Source organism: Brachyistius frenatus, unplaced genomic scaffold (genome assembly GCF_029030835.1).
Source record: "Brachyistius frenatus isolate BFR_SWC_R1_liver_20210118 unplaced genomic scaffold, ASM2903083v1 Contig_92, whole genome shotgun sequence".
Taxonomy (NCBI): domain Eukaryota; kingdom Metazoa; phylum Chordata; class Actinopteri; family Embiotocidae; genus Brachyistius; species Brachyistius frenatus.
The window spans coordinates 1,342,501-1,362,500 of NW_027210691.1; the positions used below are offsets into that span (position 1 = coordinate 1,342,501).

Genomic DNA, 20,000 nt, shown 5'->3' on the forward strand with positions numbered 1-20,000 from the left:
GGTTAGTAATAACTCATTAACGAACCTTTCCTTTATATTTTAAACCTCCAGTCCTGAGAAAGGGAATCACTGTGAAGCAGTTGTGTTTAAAATGGTTCACAGTGTTGAAGCATTTTCTTCAGTTAGAAATGGCGCCACCTGTTGGCTCAACTCTTTATACCCATAATTACCTTTTATACTCATATTCCCACAGAACGAGGCCTCATCTGAGGTGGCCACATCTACCACATTTATTTTAAAGATCCTCTCCAGACACGTATATAAAATACACTACTCTTGAAATAATTGTGTCTGATGGGGTTTTCCATGAAGAAATGTTAAAAACGTCCTGAATCTATGAATATACAAATATATTTCATTTCTAAAGTTTAACTGCAGGACAGAGGAGGTCTCCTACGTCACTGTAAAGTCCATTCTCAGGTTTAAGGTTTCCACAAACCACAAGGTTTCCACATCATTGTGACGTCACAAATCATGTGACTCGAGCTACAATACCACCGAGTGCCACTAGAGGTCGGCTCCATTGACTCCCATTCAACTTCTTAATGAAATACGAAGTCAATACATTTTGTTCCACCAGTTATCTGGGTGTTGTTAGCTAAAGTCACTCCTTCTTATTAGTTCAACTTGTCCAGTTCAAAGACCACATCAATCAGAAAGGAATAAGGAATAAAAGATAAAGGTCGGAACCATTCTCGTTGTCGTTATATGTTTCAGATGCAGCAGGGAGGAGCTTGGAGGTCAAAGATAAGATCTTTAACCGACAGGTGGCAGAAGAGTATTCAGTGTGAAGAAGGACCCTTTAACTGCACCGGTACAACCGGAGGTCAGGTCAACACAATCACATGCGCAGGCGCAGTTTCACATGACGCTTTTTGTTGTTGTTGTTGTTGTTGTTGCTTTCTCTGTCTGAGACACAAAGACAAAAGGAAATCAGCCTTTTTATTGACGACTTGAGCACAATACTGAAACGTTGGGAGGGTTCACAGCCACATCCCAGACACACCACACCATTATAATAAACATCCACCCAGCTGAAGGGCCGGCGCGCCGGCTTCCTGTTGCCCGGAACAGAGTCTTTCTGCTTCGAGACAAAAGCCTGGAAACAAACCGCTGCTGGAGGCTGGCGTCTTCAGAAAGGATGAAACGTGGAGCTGAGTCTTTATTTAAAAGTGAAATGTCGGAGCTTTGTGAGGATTGTGCTCTCGTTCTCCTCGTGATGTCTGTGAAGCTGTTTCAGTAGAAACCTGCTTCCTCCGGGAGTTTTCTGATGTTTATTCGTGTTGTTTCATTCGGTCACAGAGATCCACTCACCCAATAACCTCCAGTGGAAAAATAAAAACGAAGCGGTATATCTAATGTAATGTTCCACGATTATGTTGTTTATTATGTTTTGGTTCATTAGTATATTGTGGAGCTCTGAGAGACATTTATTTTGAAAATGTTAGCCATGAGTGTTTCTATTTTATTCATCATTATTACATTTATTATTATTATTATTATTGTTATTATTATTATTATTATTATTATTATTATTATTATTATTATTATTAGAGTCTAGGATTTTATAATGGCAAATTATACAAAATAAACTAATGTAGTTTCTCTTTGTGGCCACTGGGAGGCAGTAAACACCGACACTGACGTCCTCCGCTCCAACAACTTGCTGCTGCCGTCGAAAATATTTTATTCAGTTTGTGGTCAAAACGAAATATTCTCCTTTTTTACGGGTGTTTTTATTATCTTATCTTCGCGGCAAAAACTAAATATTCGTTATATTTAGCAAGTTGTGAAGTAAAAGACATGAAGCGTTTGCAGACATCTACTTTTACAAGTAACTACAATTCCCAGCAACCAGCTCACGTCACCGGAAGTGAAGCTTTACTATAAATTCATTTCCGCGTCCCCTGCCGGGTCTTTCCTGTCTACGGCCTGTCGGAAGATGGCGGTCCAGATCTCCAAGAAGAGGAAGGTCAGCAGCGTTTTATCGCCGTTTTTCTCACAGACTTCGGGTTTCTGTTAAAAATGGAGTCACGTCGGTTTGGATAGAAGAGTTACGCGGTCGCTCCGGTGTCGGTTGAGCTCGTGCAGCTCCGGTGCGGAGAGGATTGATCCGGATGCTGCCGGCGGCGCCTTCCTGCTCCCTCGGCCGGCTGGCATGGCTCAGACACCGGGGAGAGCGACACCGGGGCAGCCCCGGGACTCGGTTTAAACTCCGGTAGCTCGGAGAGATACGCTTATATCCGTTAAACTACGAACTAACGGGAGTTTATTTAACGACGTGGTTTCCGCTGCTCCGTTAAATCACGTTCAACGAAACACGTCAATATAATGATCGTTTTATATTTGATGGTAAAACATGGCGGCTGTTATCACTGCTGGTGTTTCTGGAGAACATCTCGGGCTCGTGTTTAAATCTAGAGTCTGGAGCAGGACTGGATTAATCCAGAGTCTGGAGCAGGACTGGATTAATCCAGAGTCTGGAGCAGGACTGGATTAATCCAGAGTCTGGAGCAGGACTGGATTAATCCAGAGTCTGGAGCAGGACTAGATTAATCCAGAGTCTGGAGCAGGACTGGATTAATCCAGAGTCTGGAGCAGGACTGGATTAATCCAGAGCAGGACTGGATTAATCCAGAGTCTGGAGCAGGACTGGATTAATCCAGAGTCTGGAGCAGGACTGGATTAATCTAGAGTCTGGAGCAGGACTAGATTAATCCAGAGTCTGGACTGGATTAATCCAGAGTCTGGGACTGGATTAATCCAGAGTCTGGAGCAGGACTGGATTAATCTAGAGTCTGGAGCCGGACTAGATTAATCTAGAGGACTGGATTAATCTAGAGTCTGGAGCAGGACTAGATTAATCCAGAGTCTGGAGCAGGACTAGATTAATCTAGAGTCTGGAGCAGGACTAGATTAATCTAGAGTCTGGAGCAGGACTGGATTAATCTAGAGTCTGGAGCAGGACTGGATTAATCTAGGACATGCAGAGTGAAATAATCTGAATGAATTCTGTTTGAAGAGTTGAACACTTTAATAGTTATAAAGGTTTCTGAAACACAAAGTAGAAACAGGCTGAAAGAAAATATTAATCACTCAAATGTTATTAAATCAAATATTAATGTCCTCAAAAAACCGAACGGACTGATTGAAGTGTGAATATCTTTAATAATAATGAAGACAATCTATAATAGATTAATAACAATGAAGACAATCTATAATAGATTAATAATAATAAAGACAATCTATAATAGATTAATAATAATAAAGACAATCTATAATAGATTAATAACAATGAAGACAATCTATAATAGATTAATAATAATAAAGATAATCTATAATAGATTAATAACAATGAAGACAATCTATAATAGATTAATAATAATAAAGACAATCTATAATAGATTAATAATAATAAAGACAATCTATAATAGATTAATAACAATGAAGACAATCTATAATAGATTAATAATAATAAAGATAATCTATAATAGATTAATAATAATGAAGACAATCTATAATAGATTAATAATAATAAAGATAATCTATAATAGATTAATAACAATGAAGACAATCTATAATAGATTAATAATAATAAAGACAATCTATAATAGATTAATAATAATAAAGACAATCTATAATAGATTAATAACAATGAAGACAATCTATAATAGATTAATAATAATAAAGATAATCTATAATAGATTAATAACAATGAAGACAATCTATAATAGATTAATAATAATAAAGACAATCTATAATAGATTAATAATAATAAAGACAATCTATAATAGATTAATGATAATAAAGATAATCTATAATAGATTAATGATAATAAAGACAATCTATAATAGATTAATAATAATAAAGATAATCTATAATAGATTAATAATAATAAAGATAATCTATAATAGATTAATAATAATGAAGACAATCTATAATAGATTAATGATAATAAAGACAATCTATAATAGATTAATGATAATGAAGATAATCTATAATAGATTAATGATAATAAAGACAATCTATAATAGATTAATAATAATAAAGATAATCTATAATAGATTAATAATAATAAAGATAATCTATAATAGATTAATAATAATGAAGACAATATAATAGATTAATGATAATAAAGATAATCTATAATAGATTAATAATAATAAAGATAATCTATAATAGATTAATAATAATGAAGATAATCTATAATAGATTTATAATGATAATGAAGTGAATGGTGTGAAGCTTGTTCCGACTTCCTTCGTACTCTTTATATCATTTTATTTCTATTCTTGCCTCCATCATCTGAAACGTTATGAACTGAACTTTCTTCTTCTCTCCAGTTCGTCTCAGACGGGATCTTCAAGGCCGAGCTGAACGAGTTCCTGACCCGAGAGCTGGCTGAGGACGGCTACTCCGGCGTGGAGGTGCGCGTGACTCCGACCAGGACCGAGATCATCATCCTGGCCACCAGGTGAGGGGGCGGAGCCTGCTGGAGCGCAACGACACGTCGACGTCGCGGGCTCTGATTGGTCGGCTGAGAGAATTTATAATCTGTTTATAATCAGATTTCACCGCCATGTTTTTTTGTAACGTCCATCTTTGAACGTAAACACGAGTTATTTTATTAACATAAATAAGGAAACACAGTTGGAGCAAATAAATAAATAGTTCGTCCCTTCGGTGATGAGACGATGACGAGTCTGAACGGGTCTCGGTCCGGTTCTGCTGGATTTCCCGGTCCAGAGCTGCGTTCTGTGGTTCTGGTCCGGGTCCCTCAGAGCGCCGAGTCCTTTTCAGTTGAAGACATCGAGGCATTTGTCTGAGGAGGGTCGAACAGCTGACGAGTTAACGACACAAGACAACAACGTGATATAAAAATCGCTCCTTTATTTACACAAATAACACAAATTCAAGAAAACGCCGTAATAATGACAGGAATATATTTTTAAAATAATCAAAACATCTTTGATAATAAAAACTGGAGAGACTGATTATTCAGGATAAGTTTCATCATCATAAAGCTGCATTCATGTCTCATTGCAGTCGTTCTGTGTCGTTTTTTATTTGATTTTATTCCCGACTCGGCACGTAATCGACCCAAACAACAAATACGGATGTTTCACAATCGACAGCAGTGACCTGAATGGGTTTTTTTGTTCGCGTCTTTAGGACCCAGAATGTTCTGGGCGAGAAGGGCCGTCGCATCCGAGAGCTGACCGCTGTGGTCCAGAAGAGGTTTGGTTTCCCCGAGGGCAGTGTGGAGGTAAGGAAACCACAGAAGAAGAAAACGTGCCGAGTCGTGATTTACTGTGTTTTTAAACAGGCTGCTCGTCGTGCTTCAACATAGAACAAAATAATTCCTGCTGCTTTTGTCTTCCAGTAAAAAAAACAAGTCACAAAATTAAATTAAAACTTGAAATTGTATTTACCCACAAAAAAACAAAAAAAAATCCATGTTGGTAAAAGTCTTGTGTATTTTGCATGTCGGTCCCTTCGGTGATGATACGATGACGAGACGGAGCAGGACGCTGTCTCTGGGGTGGTACCGGTCCGGGTCCACGTTCTGTGGTTCTGCTCCGGTTCCCCTCAGAGCAGCGAGTCTCTTTCCCACGTGAAGACACAAGAGGCATTTGTCTGAGAAGGGTCGACGCGGCGGCTCATCGGGATGCGTTTTGATTGGCTGGATGTTTTTACCGACTTGTCTCCGCCCCCTTTTTTCTCTCCGTCAGCTGTACGCCGAGAAAGTCGCCACTCGCGGTCTTTGTGCCATCGCTCAGGCCGAGTCTCTGCGCTACAAGCTGCTGGGAGGTCTGGCCGTGCGAAGGTAAGCTCGTCTTCACGCTGCGTTCACAACTCTGAAAGTTGAGGAAGAGGATTTTAAAAGTCAAAGATTTCCTTCTTGACGTATCAGAAGTTTCCCAGCAGCTCGTTGACTTTCAACACAAACCTGCTGGATGAAACAAACCCGTCACTTCCTGTTTCTCCTGTTCTGGTTGTTTTTGGTGAGATTAGAGGAGAACGGTGCTGATTGTGAATGAAGAGTTATTGTTAATAAAATGAGTTTAGTTTACTTTGTCGTTAAAACTTTCAGCTCAGATTCTGATGACGTATTTTGCGTCCCGAACGCCAGCAAATATTGGTGTTATTTAATTAACATAAATAAGGAAACGCAATTAGTGCAAAATATAAAATGAGGCGTCCCGTTTTGTTCGTCCCTTCGGTGATGAGACGATGACGAGTCTGAACGGGTCTCGGTCCGGTTCTGCTGGATTTCCCGGTCCAGAGCTGCGTTCTGTGGTTCTGGTCCGGGTCCCTCAGAGCGCCGAGTCCTTTTCAGTTGAAGACATCGAGGCATTTGTCTGAGGAGGGTCGAACAGCTGACGAGTTAACGACACAAGACAACAAGAAATCTGATTCCTCCTGAAACATCTTTAATATCTACATGCTGCCCCCCCCACCCCTCCCTCTCTCTCTCTCTCTCTCTCTCCTCCCCCCACCCCTCCTCTCTCTCCCTCTCCCCCACCCACCCCTCCTCTCTCTCCCTCTCTCTCTCTCTCTCTCCCCCCCACCCCTCCTCTCTCTACCTCTCCCCCCCACCCCTCCCCTCTCTCTCTCTCTCTCTCTCCCCCCCACCCTCTCCTCTCTCTCTCTCTCTCTCTCCCCTCTCTCTCTCTCCCTCTCCCCCCACCCCTCCTCTCTCTCTCTCTCTCTCCCCCCCCACCCCTCCTCTCTCTCTCTCTCTCTCAGGGCGTGCTACGGCGTCCTGAGGTTCATCATGGAGAGCGGCGCCAAGGGCTGCGAGGTCGTGGTGTCCGGCAAGCTGAGGGGTCAAAGGGCAAAGTCCATGAAGTTCGTGGACGGCCTGATGATCCACAGCGGAGACCCCGTCAACTACTACGTGGACACGGCGGTCCGCCACGTCCTGCTGAGGCAGGGTGAGTACCAGCAGAGGGCGCCGCTGGCGTTTCTACATTTATTTATTTTTTTAACGTGCTGGTTTGTGTTTTTTTCCCCTCCAGGTGTGCTGGGCATCAAAGTGAAGATCATGCTGCCCTGGGACCCCAGCGGCAAGATCGGACCCAAGAAGCCTCTGCCCGACCACGTCAGCATCGTGGAGCCCAAGGAGGAGCTCCTGCCCACCACGCCCGTGTCCGAGCAGAAGGGGGCCAAGCCGGAGGTGCCCGTCATGCCCCAAGGGGCCCCCGTCCCCACCGCGTAAACACGGTAAACATCCACCGTATGTTCGCAAAAGAAGAAGAAAGCTCAAACGGGCTCAAAAATAAGGACGACAACACTTTCAAGTGTTCGTCGTGTCATAAACACATTAAAGGTGCATCTTACCTTTTGGTTGTCATGACAACATAATGGCTCCGTATGTGTAGGCAGATTGTAATGGAGGAAGTTGGAGCCTCTGCAGCTTCTTCCAGATGTTGTTGGTTTTTTTTGGGGGGGGGGGTTCGTCCCTTCGGTGATGAGACGATGACGAGTCTGAACGGGTCTCGGTCCGGTTCTGCTGGATTTCCCGGTCCAGAGCTGCGTTCTGTGGTTCTGGTCCGGGTCCCTCAGAGCGCCGAGTCCTTTTCAGTTGAAGACATCGAGGCATTTGTCTGAGGAGGGTCGAACAGCTGACGCTCAAAAACACCTGAAGGAAGCAGAAGTAGAGAACCTGTTGGTTCTGTTGCAAAAGTGCAGAATCTCCTTTTTTTATTTGTTTCTTAATATAAATTTTATGAAGCTTGAAATTCTGTAAATTAAGTAAAAGCCTGAAATGAAACAAAATGCAACTAATTTGTGGAAGAGACACTTTTTTCTTTTTCTTTTAATAGATTTAAAGTTAGGAGATTGTTGGTATTATTCTAAACATACCATAATAATCCTGCAGCATTAAATGCACCGACGTTTGAACCTGAGGTTTAATCCAGGTTTCTCTCTGACAGGTTTTCAACCGGACCACCAGATGGAAGGAGGACCCCCCCCCCCCCCCACCTCCGGGGATTTTTGTGTACAAAAACAATAAAATCTGGAAAATACACTTCATGTTGTCGTCACTTTTGTTTCACAAACCGTCCAGGAAGCAAGAGGGGAAAATAAAAATGATGGAAAACACAAAAGAAGAATCCAAATGAAACGAAGACTTTAAAATAAAAAGTCCCGTGAAGACTTTTTTTGCATAGCAGAAATATTTTTCTCATATTTTAGTCCAGCTCTCCAAATTATCAGGAACATTAAAGAAATAAATGTATTAAAGAAATATATAAGGTAGGTAGGTATTTACTTTATTAATCCCCGAGGGGACATTTTTTCGCTACAGCAGCATACAGAAGCAATAAGATAAGAATAGAATAATAGAAAAGCAATAAAATAAAATAGCAGTAAAAAAAAAAAATATAAAATGCACAGTATATACAGTACATTATATATCTATATAATATATATAACAGGAATGATCTGTATCTGGAATGATCTCCTGTATCTGGAATGATCTCTTGTATCTGTCCTTGTGACAGCGGCTGGAGGAGTCTTTTGGAGAACGTCCTCCTCTGTCCCTGCAGCAGGTGGTGGAGAGGGTGGACAGGATTATCCAATATGGATAATAGTTTGTTCAGTGTCCTCCTCTCCACCACCTTTTCCAGACTGTCCAGATTGTAGCCGATGATGGAGCCGGCCTTCTTAACCAGTTTGTTAAGTCTGTTGGTGTCTCCGGCTCCAATGCTGCTCCCCCCCCCCACCTCTCCCCCCCAGCAGACCCCAGTGAAGTACAGTTCACTGGCCACAACAGATGGTAGAACATCTCCAACATCTCGCTGCACACATTGAAGGATCGAAGTTTCCTCAAGAAAAAGAGTCTACTCATCACCTTCTTGTAGACAGCGTTGATGTTGGTCTTCCAGTTCAGTCTGTTGTCGATGGAGACACCAGGTACTTGTACTCCTCCACCATGTCCACCTCCTCTCCCAGAACTCTCAGCGGTTGTGGAGCCGTCGTCTTCCTCCTGAAGTCGACCACCATCTCTCTGGTCTTGGCCACGTTCAGGAGCAGGTGATTTCTACCAGCCCACTCCACAAAGTCCTCCACTACTGCCCTGTACTCCTCCTCCCGTCCATCCCTTATACATCGACCACTGACTCCTCCTCCCGTCCATCCCTTATACACCGTCCACTGACTCCTCCTCCCGTCCATCCCTTATACACCCAACCACTGACTCCTCCTCCCATCCATCCCTTATACACCGTCCACTGCAGAGTCATCAGAGAACTTCTGCAGATGGCAGGACTCTGAGTTGTTCTGGAAGTCAGTGGTGTACAAGGTGAACAGGAAGGAGACAGAACAGTTCCCTGAGGAGCTCCAGTACCACTGACCACCGTATCAGACAGCACACTGCCCAGACGGACAAACTGTGGTCTGCCTGTCAGGTAGTCATTGATCCAGGAGACGGTGGACGTGTCCACCCCCACCACCCGCAGCTTCTCACTCAGCAGCAGTGGTTGGATGGTGTTGAATGCACTGGAGAAATCAAAGAAAGTGATTCTCACAGAGTCACCGGTTCCATCCAGGTGAGACTGAGCTCGTTGCAGCAGGTAGATGATGGCGTCGTCCACTCCCACATGCTGTTTTGTAATTAATAAAAGCATCTGAATTAGACTGCCTCTGCTCATCGACCAGAAAACGACCTCACCTGTGGTCAAAAACAGCAAAACGAACAAAAAGGGTTTTTACATTTCACGTTTTCAGAGTATGACTAGAAGTAGTGATGTTACGAGGTGTGCCGACGCTTCAAAGCGTGTGTCCAGTAACAGAGGGGGCGTGTCCTCGAAGCGTGTGTCGAAGCTTGCTTCATTTAGGGGAGGAGCCAAAAATGATGACGTCCGAAGCCTCGCTGCCGGCTGTACCACGTGACTGCTTCGGGAAGTGGTTCAGGTGTTGCCGGGAGGTTTGACGGCAATATAAACCTCTCAGGCTCCGTTCAAAATGTGGGTTGTTGGTGGAGAGTTGAGGTCAGTTGAGAGTTTGGATAGTTTGGAGAGTTTAGAGAGAGAGAGAGAGAGAGAGAGAGAGAGAGAGAGAGAGATAGTTTGGAGATGTAGGAGAGTGAGGAGAGAAGGAGGTGATAAGATGGAGCCAGCCAGGAAGAGGAGGATTTCCCCTGTGGGAACACTTTGATTTGATAACTCCTAATAAGCTAAATCTAACTCTATTTCAGACACATTAGGTTTGCTTATCAAGAACTGTATTTTTCACAGTTTCTTATTTGATTCAAAGGTGAGGTGTTTATTGTGCTCCAAGGAGTTGGGGTACAATAACAACACCTCATCCATGCTGAGGCGTTACCGTGCCTTGCATGAGAATAAGGAGGAAACTGGAGCTTCACCCAGCCAAGGGAAGTCATTACAATATTACAAATGCACCGTCACAATTTATCCCTGTTCGCTTTGGTTATTGTGTAAATAAAGACAGATAACAGACACTGTATTTATTCTCTTTTAACCAGCCACCAGAAAACAAGAGCTGGATGAAGCCCTCGTCTCCATGATAGTGAAGGACACACAGCCCTTCAGTATTGTGGATGATGTTGGATTCAGGGCATTTGTGTCCAAACTGGATCCTAATTATGTCCTCCCTACAGGGCAGGTATGTATGGGTGCATGCATGAAACAAATGAGTACTTTATTGTGTCTCACAGTTCAGCACTATGTATTTTTTCCTTTAGGCTCTGAAGGCCATGGTGGAGGCCAAGTATGAGTCAGCTAAGGAGAAGGAGAAGGCTAAAGTGGAAAAGGTGGCTGCTGTTAGCCTTACTTCTGACATGTGGACATCCATAAAACCAAAAACTGTTGAGAAACTGTTATTTCTGAATAAAAATGAATAAAATGTCCCCTGTCCTGTACATCATTGTCCAAGTTACACAAGCATATTCAGTCCCCTCTTCCTCGTTCCACAAGCACTTCCACTGTCCTCTGCCTGCTTAAGCCCATGACATGTTCCTAAAGTGACAGAAAAACATGATTACACAACCTGCCATATCATATGATACGACCATTTTGGGAAAATTTACACACACAGAATACATTCAAAAGATATTTTATTATGCACATATGTGATAATTTATGTACAGAAATTATTTGGTCATACATTTTAGTAATTCATAGTCATTCCCAACAGCCATAACAGACACAAACATTCAATGCATCACATGTGGTTCAGATCCAGCTGCCTGTGATTATACACTTGGCCAGCAGGTGGTTCCGTGTTCACATGAAGCTTCGAGTAATGAACCCTTTCTAGAACCAGTTGGCTGAAGTGGTTGATGCCTCATGAGGCTTCATCTCACCATCACTAACTAGAAGTGACCAGAACTTCAGCATAATGCGCATTGAAAGGGGGAAGTTTGAGGTCACGTGATATCTACCTGATAAACGGAAGTTCGATGTCTCACTCTGACGCGTTTCCTGGCACCAGAAATTCAGCCCTTGTTTGCAGCAGACTATTTTTTTTTTTTTTTTTGAGAGTTTGGAGGATATGATTCAAGGAAGAAACGCTAAACTTCAAGAATGCAATAATGCGTTACGTATGCAATATTTCTGCAGTTTTAAGGCACAATTCCAACAAAATACAAGATTATAATGACCGACAACAGTCAAAACATAAATAGTAAAACAACATTTATTATAAAAAACAATAACAAAAATTCAGAGGATTCGTGAGTAAATAAATAATTATCAGTCTGCAAGAACATTTTAGTTTGAAGATGATGGTGCCAGATCTTTGCTACGGAGCGACTCATCTTCTCGGCAATATAACAGCAGGTCCGGGTTAGGCCACGCCCCCTGGTTCCTACTTGGCGAGCAAGTCCGAAGAAAGTTCTTCTCGCAGCTCCCGGACCGACACCGATGTTAAACATGAGTCTGGCGGACCACAAACCGTCCGAGGAACAACCTTCATCCGCGGTGCCGGTAAGAAAACCGACTTTTAACGTGACGTCAGTTTAGAGGAGTTCCCGAACTCGACAGGTGAGACAGACATAAAAAAACACTTCACTGCAGATAGTTTCCGTGTTTCTCCTGAAAATAAAAGCGTTCAAAGTTTAAAAGGAATTTCAAATCCAAACTTCGAGAAAGTTCTGCAGGAAAGAAATGTGTGGAGAAGTTGGTTTCCTGTTGGAGGATAAATACAAAAACTTCTATTTTACTGAAGTTTACTAAAAGTAGTGGAAGTGGTATGAAGGTATTTCTATCTTTATTATGCAATATGTTTTAATACTTTCCGCACAGAATCTGCTGAAGACATTTACTGCAGAAAAATCAAGGGAATAATTTTTTTTTTTTAAACTGCCAGCTTCCGCAAATATTGCTGAGTTTGCTTGAATTTGCATTAATTATTGCGATTTTCTGGAGTGGACTGACAAACAAAAGTCCATTTAAAAGTCCATATAAAATAACGTACTGTTCCTTTCATTTCATAGACACTTTTCCATTCATCCCAAGCTGTATTTATTTATGTTTATTTCATTTGTTTTTGTGTATATAGTCTGTGTGTGTGTGTGTGTGTGTTGTGTTCATTGCTCTTATTTCTTCTTATTTCAAAATAATTATTTTTATTTATCATATTTCATTGTATAGGTATTTGTAATTTTGTTCTTGTGTGCACCTTTTTGTGTTTCTACGCTGCTGTGACGACTAAATTTCCGCCACTGTGGGATTAATAAAGTCTAAAATCTAATTTATTTATGATATTACAAAGAATTATGGTGAAATATATTCTGAGTTTCCCCCCAGCAGTCGTCCGTGGTGCACCTGAACGTCGGGGGTCACCTGTTCAGCACCTGTCTGAGCACGCTCAGGAAACACAACTCCAAGCTGGCGGCGCTGTTCGACGGACCGACGGAGCTCATCGGCAGCGACGCGCACGGACGGCGCTTCATCGACCGCGACGGTTCCCACTTCGGAGCCGTCCTGGAGTTCCTGCGGTCGGACCGGCTGCCCGTCGAGAACCTCCACGAGGTCCGAGCGGTGAACGTTTTCTTTTTCCCAGTTTATTGTGAAAAATTCTGTTTTTTTTCGATGGAAAAAAAGAAGGAATTCCCTCGTGTGTTTCTGCAGGTTCATCGGGAGGCGCTTCACTACGACATCCAACCGCTGTTCAAACGTCTGGAGGAGACGCCGCAGATGTTCGGAGAGCTGGTGGGACGGCAGCAGTTCCTGTCCAGAGTCCCGCGCTACCAGGAGAACATCGAGGTCAGCAATGTTCTAAAAAAACATCTGACTTGAAGTTTCTGGGTTTTTCTGCAGCTTGTCGGGTTCATCAAAACCAGTCGGTTTGATTGACAGCTTTTGCAGCTGGCAGATGTCCCGATGTGGTTTTTTTGTTTTACCGTTTGTTTGCGCGGTTTCAAATCCCACCGGGAGCGGTTTTTTTCCTTAACTTCCTGATCCGGTTTCTGTTCTTCGTCGCGGATAAACGTCGTTAATCGGCTACTTTTTCGTCCGGTTTCTGTTCGTTGTCGTCGTTTCCTACTTTGTGCTGCAGCCTGCAGATACAACTTAACGCAGCCGGCTGTGATTTAGTCATTAAAAAAACAGGAGTCTTCCTGTTTATTGCGTAACTATTTCACGTACGGCGTCTGCAGCGCAGCATCGACGCTCTTCTGGGACACGGAAAGCAGTTTCGTCAAACAGCCGATAGATCCTTGTTCTTTAAGTGACTCTCATATGATGATCATCTGATTGACTGATGTTACCTTCAAGTTAGCTGCTAAATCTTGAAAGGTTCACATACTTTTGCTGCTATATTACTTTCCTGTATTCCAGGAAAATAATTAACGCAAATTCTAGCAAACTCAGCAATATTTTGCGGGAGCTTGCGAGGTTTTTAAATTCCTGCGATTTTTCCACAAAAATAACATCAGAATCTGAAAGTATTAAAACATAAAGTAAATATTTTCAGACAAAACTCTCTTTATTAACAACAATAACTCCTCATTTCAACCAGAAAGTCTCTGCTCCTGTTTTCATCACCAAATAAAACTCTGTTCACCGGAGGAACAGGAACAAGAGGAGAAACAGGAAGTGACGGGGTTTGTGGGAAAATGTGGCTTTTTGTGGAGCTTTTAGGACCTTTTACCTCCATTTTGAATGTTCAATTAAGTTCAATAAATAAATAAAAAAGATTAGAACTCAAATATTTCTGTGATGTGCAGCAGGATTATTATCACAGGAAGTGATTAACATATTTATTCCTTCATTAGGTAGTGATTAAAAAAGAAAATACATTTGATACTTTCCACAATTTTACACAAAAAAATTACTCAAAACTTCACAAATTACGTCAAAAATCTTTGAGAAAATCTGCTGCAAAAATTCAACAGAAAAAACCCCTCAGTGAAATCCTTGAGGGACTGATTTAATATCATTTACCTCGATGAATAAACGGCCGAGTGTAATACTTGTCTCGTGTTTTAGGTCACGTTTCTGCAGAACTCTTTTCATCTTTTCATCTCCGGCTCTCCATGAACGCAGTAACGTCCTTCGTCTTTTCCAGGTTCTGATCCGAATCGCCAGAGCCGAGGCCGTCGCCGCCCGCCGCTCCACCATCATGATCTGCGTGCTGCAGACGGAGGAGGACTTGGGTTTCCTCGACGACGCCGTGAACAGCCTGGAGGCCGACAAGGAGTCGGCGGTGACGTTCGGGCCCTGGAAGGCCGCCCCGTCGGTCGAGGACCTGCTGGACTGCGTGAAGACGGACGTGGAGAGGCGGGGCTACAGGGTGAGCGTCCTGCCGCACGTCACGGGGAGGAGCTTCCTGTCCAGGAGCTACGGCTTCTTCTACGACCTCACATTCACGTGGTGGTGATGAGACACCTGCTCGTTAAAAAAATAAAAAATATTGCCACAAGGTGTCAGTAAAGATCTGTAAGATGAAGAGACAGTCCACCGTCATGGCCGTACTTCCGTCAAAATTTTCATTACAGTTTGAGAAGATGTGTTTTACGCCTTAATCCCGAACACAACCAAATACCACAACTGTTATTTAAAGGGTTTTACGTACTTCAAACTTGGAACCCTGGGAGTTAAGTTTTTATTGCAGTGGAGCTGTCGGCTGAAACACACAAATTAATTAAAAACAAATTGCACACGGTTGCATTTCACACCGTGGATCACATAAGAAAAGTGACACTGAAGAGTGACAGTTAAAATTTTTTTTTTTTTAAATAAGACCATATGGAGGATGGTTTTCTCTTTGTTTATTATAAAATCTGCCATTTCTCCCAGCGTCCTCAGTGAATAAGCAGATTGACAGATTACCTGCCTTCACTTCCCTGAAAGAGAACCATCCTCTAAATTAGCCTGTGCAGGTTTTACCTCGTTTTCTTGCTATGAACAGAGTCAGGTTAGGATCCTGGACAGGCCCCCAAATATGTCCTGGAAAACTGCTATTCACGATCCCAGATTCAAATATGTTGGGACAAGAAAGTACATTAACACTCAAGATATTTTTGTAACCAAACTGGCACTTCTTATCTCACACACACACACACACACACACACACACACACACACACACACACACACACACACACACACACACACACACACACACACACACACACACACACACACACACACACACACACACACACACACACACACACACACACACACACACATTTCCCAGCAGTGCCTCTTTGGTTTTGGTTTACTCCTTCGCCCAGAGTCAGCTGTTGAAGCGGATACAGACGATAGATGGACTTTGCGTGTCTGAAAGCGACCTCACTGCGTGTATCGAACTCTTTCATCTGTACTTTGTGAAACGAGATCGACCACATGATAAAAGAGCGTCACGCTTCGACGCGTCACGTGACGACGTGATAAAGACGTCCCGTTCGTCCTCCGACCACAGATGAGGAGTCGCTGCTGAGGGTTGACATCCAGCACTCAGAGCGAGGTGAGCAGAGTCGCTTCCACTCAGGAGGAAACCTCAGAGCAGAATGGCTGCAGACGCTCAGCTCTTCTTCCTGCTGTTTGCTCTCATCAGCAACATCCAAGCTGAGGAACGTCTCGAATGGGAGGTTCCAGGGGGCTCTAACACCTTCAAACCCCCAAAAGAGGCCAACTTCTGCCTGATCTCTAAACTAGTTGGTGAAGATAAGTTTGTCCTGTGGAACACCTCCGACCCCTCGACTGAGAACTCCACAGTACCTGAAGACCTGAAACAAAGACTTCACGTTGAAACCCGGCAGAATGTTTCTTCTTACACCATCACCCAGCTGACCCCCTCCGACTCCGGCCGGTACCAAGAGGAGTGTTGGACTGACGGCAACGTGACACATGAGGCAAACATCAGGATTATTGTTTGTGATCAACAACATCAAATGAAATCTGTTGATATGAGTTCTGGAGGAACATCGGAGATCCCATGTGACGGAGCGGCTGAAAATCTGACGGTCCAGTGGCTCTATCTTGATATGAAGAAATTTAAATGGACAAAAGTGTTTGAGGACGGTGGGACGTTGGTGGTGAACCATGAAAAAGGAACTTTACAAAAAATGGAAAACACTTCAGCTCTTCGTGTCTCCAACTTCACAACTGATCAGCTCGGTGAGGAGTTCGCCTGTCTGGTGATGAACCAACATCAGTGTGTCAGCGGTCAAATATTAGAGTTGAACATGTTCCCAGAGATAATCTATCACTCGGTGGAAGAGACAGCTGTGTTGTCGTGTCCTGTGACTGATGTCATCAATGGCCAGCCTCCATCCTGGAAGAAGATCAATTACAAGCTATCAATATCTAATCACAAATTATTCGATCATGGATATCTTGAGTTCAAGGACTTTGGACAAAACTCCTCACTGGTGTTTTCACCACTGATGTTGAATCATTCAGGTTGGTACAGCTGTAGCCGTGATATTGTGATACAAACATACTTTCTTATAGTGTGTCCAGAACCAGACCCACCTGCTGTAGAGCTCTTCTCAGAGGGAGATGAAGTCACTCTCAGATGCAACGCTAGTTGGAGAAATGATTCAGTACAAATGTGGTTCATGAAGTCAAAACAAACAGAAGGAAGAATCTTTGCTGTAAGTCTGATGATTGATCTGCAACGCAGATTTAGCATTTCTTCCTCTAACAGCAGCCTGGTGATCTCTAATGTCTCAGTAGAAGACACAGGGGAGTATTGGTGTGTAGAAATATACTTAGTTAGAGACCTTCAGTGTGCTTCAGCCTCCAGAAGTCTTGTAAAGCAGCGAGAGCCCGTTGAGGTTTCCTCCACCTTCCTTGTAGTGAGGTCACCACTGTTCAGTGTCCTGCTGCTGATGCTTTGTGTTGCTGTGGTCGCTGTGGTCCTGAAGACCAGGAGAGGAGAGCAGCCTCCAGCTGAGACGGAGAGGACATATGAAAACACTCCCAATTACTAATCACCTTTTAATCATCATTTCTCATTGCTTTGAAACAGTGTGATTTATATGCATCTTTAAAAAAGCCTCTTAAACTGCTGTGATGTGATAATAATAATGAAATGAAAATATTGTTTTGCTATTATTCTTATGTTTTGATGTTTAAATATATTTTCCTTCATCTGTGTGTTTTTGATAAATTACAGTTTATTCATCACAAATAGTTCATAATTCTTCCTTCAAGTTCAACTTTAACGTGTCACCGTTAGCTGGGAATGTTTGTTTATGGATATGAATTATTATGGATTTAAAAGGTAAAAGCAGAGACATCAAAAGATAGATTAGATAATTAATTCAACAAATAAATAAATACATGTAGAAGTGATGGTGAAGTTGTTTTGGATATCTGCTGCACCAACAAGAGGTGATCATGTTTTATAAATATAACTTTATAAATATTTAATCTACGTAGTATTTTGTTTTTTCATTGTCTGATTTTTTTATACAGTTTTTTTTTTTAATGTGGGGATACATATAAAATGGAGTTTGAGTTTCCTTTTCTGCATACAGAATATTATTATTTCATCAGTTTTGTTAGTGTTTAATGTAGAACTGTTGTTGTGTCTTGGTTTATATCGGACTTTGTTTTGTTTTATTTTACTGCTTTGAATTTTAATATTTACATTTACACATTTAAAACTGATTCTGAAATAACCTCAACCTCCAGCTGAGATGGAGATTCATATATAAACGCTCATAATTACTAATCACCTTTTTAATGCTTATTTCTCTTTGCTCTGAAACTGTGTGCGATTTATACGCATCTTAAAACAACAACAAAAAAAGCAACTGAAACTGTCTTGATGTGATAATAATAATGATGAAATGAAAATATTATTTGAGGATTGCAATTATTGTATTTAGGTTTTTAAGTATGTTTTCCCTCATTTGTAAAAAATCTGAGATCCTATATTTGCATTTATACATTTTAAAATTGTTCTGAAATAACTGATTGTAAAATGTTGTTGTCTGATATATACTTTGTACACAGACTTTATGGCTTTGTTTGATATGGTAAACATCACAAAATAAAATGTGTATTTCATTACTCACTATTACTCCATGCTGTTTTTTACACTTTATAACGATTACGTTTTTGAATTTACAAACCACATAGTTTGGTGGTAATTTTATGTTCCGCAAGCTGCTGTCCAACATTCATGTTTAGGTCATTATCTCTATATCTGACTTAAAAAAATAAAATGCCCTCAAACACACACACTCGTCTCTCAGTCTGAGAAACACACATTATTTCTTATCTCACACATTTCCAAGCAGCAACTCTTCGTTATCTGTGTGTGAAGACACGTCAGCTTCAGTGGTTTTTAGCCACATTTTCCTCTTCAGCTGCATTAAAAACATGTTGTCTTTTATACGGCTGCAAGATTCTGGTCGTAGGATTTGTCAGACAACAAACAAAACAAACCTATTTAATAGTTCTTAAAATGTGCTGATATGACCGTTTTCAAATGGAGCCCATTTTGATCTGACTTTATCGCTGTAGTTGTGGTGTGTACATAGAGGCAGATTGGGAGAGAAACATGCACACATTCATTCTTTTAAAAAGGAATTAACTGGGATTTTTTTTTTTAACAAATGAATAGGTTCGATTATTTTTGTCAATTAGGTCCAGAAAACAATTTGTGTAATCTGTTATGTGTCTTTTTTGTGTTTGGTGAAATGTTTGCATTCTCTCAAAATGTGTCTTTCATTTTTATTGACTATTTATTGGTCATTTTTTTATAAACATAATTTTGTTGTTAAGTTGTCAAACCACCGTATTACAACATCATCCAGTAATAATAAAAGTTAGCAGCCCGACTTAAAGAGAGAGAACATAGTTGGACACTTTTTGAATCCGTCTTGTGTTCTTGTCTATTTAGTTATTTAGTCAACATTTTATAGTAACATCGTAAAGTATCATTTACAAATCGCGTTTTGCATTTCCGAACCGTAGCTACGGGAAGAGTGAAGGGACATCTCTGTGTCGCTGCTGAACGGGGATCAGCGCAGCTAGCTCTGTTTTTCCTGCAACATGGCAGCGCATTTGAAAAAACGAGTTTATGAGGAATTTTCCAAAGTTGTACAGGTAAGTTAAATTAAACCGTTTTTATTTTTGATTTAACTTAAAACAAATTTGGCTGTTCGTTGTAAACTCACGAGCCGAGATGAAAAGCGGAAGTTTAGCTTCAGCGCTAACTGGCTCGTTAAGCTTAATGCTAAAATGGCTAATAACAGCTCCAGAGTCAGGACAGGACGAGAAGTCCTCTCTCTGTCCTCTGTCTGTCCCCTCTCTGTCTGTCCCATCTCTGTCCTCTCTCTGTCCCCTCTCGGTCCCCTCTCTGTCCTCTGTCTGTCCCATCTCTGTCTTCTCTCCATCCTCTCTCTGTCTTATCTCCGTCCTCTCTCTGTCTTCTCTCCGTCCTCTCTCTGTCTTCTCTCTGTCCTCTCTCTGTCTTCTCTCCATCCTCTCTCCGTCCACTCTTTGTCCTCTCTTTGTCTTCTCTCCGTCCTCTCTCCGTCCTCTCTTTGTCCTCTCTCCGTCCTC

The 20,000-nt window shown here is 41.9% G+C and overlaps 3 protein-coding genes and 4 non-coding genes across 9 annotated transcripts in view; all 7 read left to right on the top strand.

Annotated features, from left to right (window-relative positions):
* The first annotated feature begins 1,917 nt into the window (after positions 1-1,917).
* On the top strand, positions 1,918-8,035 carry rps3 (ribosomal protein S3). Its single transcript, XM_069710532.1, has 7 exons — positions 1,918-1,972; positions 4,344-4,474; positions 5,173-5,266; positions 5,733-5,827; positions 6,751-6,938; positions 7,023-7,227; positions 7,941-8,035. Exons 1-6 carry the CDS (start codon positions 1,943-1,945, stop codon positions 7,220-7,222), a joined length of 738 nt encoding a protein of 245 aa, XP_069566633.1. The 5' UTR covers positions 1,918-1,942; the 3' UTR covers positions 7,223-7,227; positions 7,941-8,035.
* Positions 4,679-4,831, top strand: LOC138627902 (small nucleolar RNA SNORD15). The gene has a single exon (XR_011311423.1). It is a non-coding gene; the product is annotated as a small nucleolar RNA SNORD15 (small nucleolar RNA).
* Positions 5,495-5,646, top strand: LOC138627907 (small nucleolar RNA SNORD15). The gene has a single exon (XR_011311428.1). It is a non-coding gene; the product is annotated as a small nucleolar RNA SNORD15 (small nucleolar RNA).
* On the top strand, positions 6,219-6,371 carry LOC138627905 (small nucleolar RNA SNORD15). The gene has a single exon (XR_011311426.1). It is a non-coding gene; the product is annotated as a small nucleolar RNA SNORD15 (small nucleolar RNA).
* On the top strand, positions 7,467-7,619 carry LOC138627906 (small nucleolar RNA SNORD15). Its single transcript, XR_011311427.1, has one exon. It is a non-coding gene; the product is annotated as a small nucleolar RNA SNORD15 (small nucleolar RNA).
* A 3,802-nt stretch (positions 8,036-11,837) lies between the features above and the next one.
* On the top strand, positions 11,838-15,203 carry kctd14 (potassium channel tetramerization domain containing 14). Of its 2 annotated transcripts, none has more exons than XM_069710534.1 (4): positions 11,838-11,954; positions 12,777-13,001; positions 13,101-13,235; positions 14,539-15,203. In XM_069710534.1, exons 1-4 carry the CDS (start codon positions 11,892-11,894, stop codon positions 14,848-14,850), a joined length of 735 nt encoding a protein of 244 aa, XP_069566635.1. In that variant the 5' UTR covers positions 11,838-11,891; the 3' UTR covers positions 14,851-15,203. The 2 variants fall into 2 exon arrangements, with proteins under 2 accessions (XP_069566635.1, XP_069566636.1); XM_069710535.1 differs by having other exon boundaries at positions 12,780-13,001.
* Positions 15,204-19,425: 4,222 nt separating this feature from the next.
* Positions 19,426-20,000, top strand: part of ints4 (integrator complex subunit 4) — a 14,251-nt gene continuing 13,676 nt past the window's right edge. For both annotated transcript variants that reach the window (XM_069710508.1, XM_069710509.1), the window contains exon 1: positions 19,426-19,541. In XM_069710508.1, coding sequence (XP_069566609.1) covers positions 19,488-19,541 — 54 coding nt within the window. In that variant the 5' untranslated portion in view covers positions 19,426-19,487. The remainder of the gene's footprint in view (positions 19,542-20,000) is intronic.